Source organism: Scomber japonicus, unplaced genomic scaffold, assembly GCF_027409825.1.
Source record: "Scomber japonicus isolate fScoJap1 unplaced genomic scaffold, fScoJap1.pri scaffold_494, whole genome shotgun sequence".
Lineage (NCBI taxonomy): Eukaryota > Metazoa > Chordata > Actinopteri > Scombriformes > Scombridae > Scomber > Scomber japonicus.
The window spans coordinates 17,501-22,973 of record NW_026518552.1 but is presented as its reverse complement, the minus strand read 5'-3'; the positions used below and the strand labels follow the sequence as shown (position 1 = coordinate 22,973).

The window sequence follows — 5,473 nt, the reverse complement described above, 5'->3', positions numbered from 1 at the left end:
AGCATCCAAGTCTGTGGCATCATTGTATCTCCTTAAAAACAAAACAAACATAAAAAACCCTCACAATTAAATCAGAGAGAAAATGAGAAACACTAAGCCCTGGCACATACTTGATGCATGCGTTTGTGTGTGGCAGCTGAATTGCTACAGCTTGGTTACCTGTTTATGCTGCAGCAACTGCTACTGCTATCCTCATCTGTTAATAAAGTGAACTTGAACCATTGAACCACTTACTACGTTCCTTACAAGTTAAAAAATCGATCATGGAGAACTTGAGCAGCATCTGGAACAAATGTTACACACAGGTAGTGGGCCTGATCTAACCTGGGCACTGAATCACACACATCCAATAAAGCATCAAGTGTGTTGCAGGGCTCAGAAATAAGACACAGCAAATGATATGTATGCAGGACAGAGAGAATGCAACGGTAAGTCTGAGGAGTAAATGATAAGAGTTTGGTAGAGGACTGAGTTGAAATGGCTGCTGAAAATCCTTTCATCAAGATGAACAGAGGGACCGCTGAATGAATACTCCTTCATGTGAACATTAGGACTACATAAAGCAGGATTTGATCTCATTGCTGATGAGTGTGTAGATCAGCAGAGTATGGAAAAGTGATGAGAGTGTAAGAGATAAAGGGAGCATAAGGGACATTACCTTGAATGACCAGTCTTGGCGTGTCCGGTAAGCGCCTTCGCAACTCCACGGAAGGTTCAACCACCTAAAAGAAACAGCAGAGACAAAATACTTCACCGTAAATAAACACCGTAAATTCTTACAAAACTTACCACCATTCACATATATAAAATCGACAGGTTAACATTTTGTAAAGATGTAGAAAATAATACCTTGAATGTTGATTCAATCTGTGGAACCTCAATTTCCTCAATGTCGTTCTGAAAAACAATGCACAAAGACAAGTTAGCTAACCTATGAAGAAAATCATTAATATCTTTAATTAATTCAACTCACATTATGTTTCTGCTATCTATCTGACAATTTAAACATGGCAAAACATTGAATCAGATGCCGCAATTTATCAACACTAATTTTTTTTTTAAAAATATTCCACTACGATTCTTTTATATTTAAATGCTAGTTCGTTAAATATGTTGCAGTAAAAAAGCAAACTAACCAGCTAACGATTCATGTAGGCTAGCTAACTGGCCACATGTGCAACTAGCCAGCTAACGATTCATGTAGGCTAGCTAACTGGCCACATGTGGCTTGGCTAAATTACTCATTATCTCATTAACACAACACTCTTTGATGAAACTACAAATTCATAAAATGACTAATAGGGACCGTGATATTAAAAATTATCTAAACAAATAAATCAATATGTACGCTTGCTTATACCGCAACAGTAACGTTAGCTTAGTTAGCTAGCATGCTGCTAATCATGGAATCAATAGGTAACGTTAACAGTTAGCCAAGCTTGCTGGGCTGGTTATGGACATAGGTTATGGATATATATATATAAAACAGAGGTTCCGCTAAATTGGAGTCAAACTAGTATCAGTTGATTGTTACTACAAGTTAAACTAACCTGAATGGAAGGTATGATGATTATTGGTGGACTACTATTACAAAGAAATAAAGATTTAACTGAATGCTTAATTCAAATCTGCTTACTTGCTTGCTTTCCAAGAAGATGATAATTCGCGCCGGCGCCACGGTGACCATCCGCTCTGCAATCCCACAAATCCTTGTGCACAGTGTCCCCTCCCCCAACTCACGTAGGCTACATGTAGTCAGAATTAACGGCTCTGATAGTTGTTTAACTGGGACTTTCGTCCAAAGCAACTTACAAAAGGAAAGGAAGAGTAAATGTGTCAAGATTTTGGGTCACACAAATTGACAATTTTTTGTGCTACTTCTTTATTGAGGTTGCATTCATCAACAGCTTAACTGGCTTTAACCATTTGGCCTAATGTATAGTTACATTAAAACATCTTTTTTAAAACTCATAGGGCTAGGCTATATTTTGCTATAAACAATAAAGGCTACATTTGCAGCCTCTCAAAATTAGGATGAGTGAGCCTACAGAATGTCCTGTAAAATAGCTGTCGACTGTAAAAAATATACCCAGAATTCATAGTAAAATACAGTAACGCTGTAATATCTAAAAAGCAATACCGTACTGTAAATATTTACTGTAAATATTACAGCAATTTGTTACAGTGTAGGTGTGTGTGTGTGTGTGTAGGTGTGTGTAGGTGTGTGTGTGTGTCACAGGTTAAAGGCGTCATACACAGTGTGAGACTATAATCCTCTGTTGCTAGGAGAAAGCTGGCTCTGTGTGTGTGTGTGTGTGTGTGTGTGTGTGTGTTGGCCTTCATGACCTGTCAGGCTGAAGGAGAACACACACACACACACACACACACACATTATTACATCATTATGGAGTTTATATATTTTGATTAGCAGTTGTTTTATCTTTATAGTTTTACAGCAGACACACACACACACACACACACCCACACACACACACACACCCACACACACCCACACACACACACACACACATACACACACACACACACACACACACACACACACACACACACACACACACTATAGTCTACCTTCAGACTCACATTTATCTTAAAATAAGGACAGAAAACTTCCTAAAACATGAGCACCGTCATGAAAACAGATGAAAAGTTTAGAGTCCTTCAAAATAAAAGCACACTAGCATTTTTTTATTTTACATGTCAAACTTAAATCATAAAATACACTGTAATGAAATAATAAAAATTAGTTAGCAGTACAAATGAAAAGCAGCTATGGTGACAGTAATCCCTGAAATGTCAGCAGCAGCCAGCGTTCACAGTGGTTGGCGAGATTAATCTGAGGGATTAGAGATGATTACTGGTGTAAAAGAAAAAAACCCAAAAACTAAATTGTGCTTCATAAAATTGTGTTTCTTTATCAAACTTTTCAGATACTTATTTTGTGGATTTACTGCAGTATATGTCAAGGAAGAAAGGGAGGAAGAAGGAAGGAAAGAAGGGAAGGAGGGAGGGAGGGAGGAAAGATGGAAGGAAGGGAGGGAGGGAGGAAGGAAGGATGGAAGGGAGGAAGAAGGAAGTAAAGGAGAGAGGAGGAAGGAAAGGAAGGAGGGAGGGAGGAAGGAAAGGAAAGAAGGTAGGGAGGAATGAAAGAAAGGAGGGAGGGAGGGAGGGAGGGAGGAAGGAAGGAAGGGAGGGAGGGAGGAAGGAAGGATGGAAGGGAGGAAGAAGGAAGTAAAGGAGAGAGGAGGAAGGAAAGGAAGGAGGGAGGGAGGGAGGAAAGGAAAGAAGGTAGGGAGGAATGAAAGAAAGGAGGGAGGGAGGAAGGAAGGACAGGGGAAAGAAGGAATGAAGGGAAGGAGGGAGGGAGGAAGGAAAGGAAAAAAGGTAGGGAGGAATGAAAGAAAGGAGGGAGGAAGGAAGGAAGGACAGGGGAAAGAAGGAAGGAAGGGAAGGAGGGAGGGAGGAAAGGAAAGGAAAGGAAAGAATGAAGGGAGGAATGAAGGAAAGGAGGGAGGGAGGAAGGAAGGACAGGGGAAAGAAGGAAGAAAGGGAAGGAGGGAGGAAAGGAGGAAAGGAAAGAAGGTAGGGAGGAAGGAAAGGAAAGAATGAAGGGAGGAATGAAGGAAAGGAGGGAGGGAGGAAGGAAAGACAGGGGAAAGAAGGAATGAAGGGAAGGAGGGAGGGAGGGAGGAAAGGAAAGGAAAGAAGGTAGGGAGGCAGGAAAGGAAAGAATGAAGGGAGGAATGAAAGAAAGGAGGGAGGGAGGAAGGAAGGAAGGACAGGGGAAAGGAGGAAGGAAAGGAATGAGGGAGGGAGGAAGGAAGGATGGAAGGGAGGAAGAAGGAAGTAAAGGAGAGAGGAGGAAGGAAAGGAAGGAGGGAGGGAGGAAGGAAAGGAAAGAAGGGAGGAAGGAATGAAGGACGGAGGAAATAAGGAATGAAGGAAAGGAGGGAGGGAGGAAAGGAAAGGAAAGAAAGAAGGGAGGAATGAAGGAAAGGAGGGAGGGAGGAATGAAGGAAAGGAGGGAGGGAGGAAAAGAAAGGAAAGAAAGAAGGGAGGAATGAAGGAAAGGAGGGAGGGAGGATACTCAAACAGGATCATGTGACGAAGGGTCCAAAGTATAATTTACTGTCACTTTAAGGGTCCATAAAGTTTTCACAGTTGCTCCCAGTAAAAACCTCAAAGGTCGACTCCTGTCTTCAACACAGAACATAAACCTTTATCCTACAGTAGAAGTCCTTAAAGAGAATATATCAGGCACATTTCCACTTCTATATTTATATTCTGGGGCTCTACTTTAATATCTTTACATGATTTGCAGTTAAAAACTCCTGACTTATCTTATACTGGCTCTTTATGCAGCTGCTCAGTTCAGCCTCTGTCATTAAAAGGCTTTTTTTAAGCTTCCTGTCTCTTTAAGTCCCGCCCCTCCTCTGTTCTGATTGGTCAGCTTCCTCCAGCTCTGTCTCTAACATTCCGTTTTAGCTTCCTTCTCTTTAAGCCCCGCCCCCTTCATCTGTTCCTCTGTTCTGATTGGTCAGCTTCCTCCAGCTCTGTCTCTAACATTCCGTTTTAGCTTCCTGTCTCTTTAAGCCCCGCCCCCTCCCTCTGTTCCTCTGTTCTGATTGGTCATCTTCCTCCAGCTCTGTCTCTAACATTCCGTTTTAGCTTCCTGTCTCTTTAAGCCCCGCCTCCTCACTCTGTTCCTCTGTTCTGATTGGTCAGCTTCCTCCAGCTCCAAAAGCTACATAAACAAACTATAGTAGTCTGATTTTTTTATGATTTGTTATGATCTCATTATTATTTTAACCAAATTCTACATTATTGAAGGAATTATCATCCTATAAGACCTTTTAAACAACCTGTCCTAAACATTTATCTTCAAAACAAACTAAATCTAAAAATCCTGTAAATTACCAAAACTATTAATTTATGCAAATGCTTCAGATTTTTACCCAAAATAACTAAAACTCTTCTTCTGTGTGTCTGTGTGTGTTCATATACTGTCTTTATTTGTATTATTTGTTATTGTATTATATCTTTTTACTCACTGCTTTCATGAAATGGACAAAATATGTTATTTCTTATAAAATGTTACAAGTCCATTTTAAATGTCAACAAATATTTTTAAAAAAAATTAAAAACATAAGTCATCAGATTTTTGGTTTTTCTTGTTATTAACTAAAAATATAAACTTCTCAAATACGTCATATACCATATCCAATCTGAATATATCCAAATTTTCAACGTTTATTCATTTTATGGAGACTTACTTTAACCTTAACTTTAACCTCTGACCCAAAAATCTGCTTTTTTGTGATTAGACAGACGACTTTGGTCCCTAAAAGTAACCACACACACACTCTCATTTTATAAGATCTTGTTCTTTTACTCTATAAAACGAAACTTCTCAAGTACATGTGTCCACAATCGAGCAAGAATCAGCTTCAAAATA

At 39.8% G+C, this 5,473-nt stretch overlaps 1 protein-coding gene across 1 annotated transcript in view; it reads right to left on the bottom strand.

The window, feature by feature from the left end:
• Nucleotides 1–575: 575 nt before the first annotated feature.
• The window catches only part of aig1 (androgen-induced 1 (H. sapiens)), a 21,515-nt gene continuing 16,617 nt past the window's right edge, over nt 576–5,473 (bottom strand). The window contains 2 exon segments of the mRNA XM_053314900.1: nt 576–722; nt 850–897. Of these exon segments, the coding sequence (XP_053170875.1) occupies nt 576–722; nt 850–897 (195 nt within the window).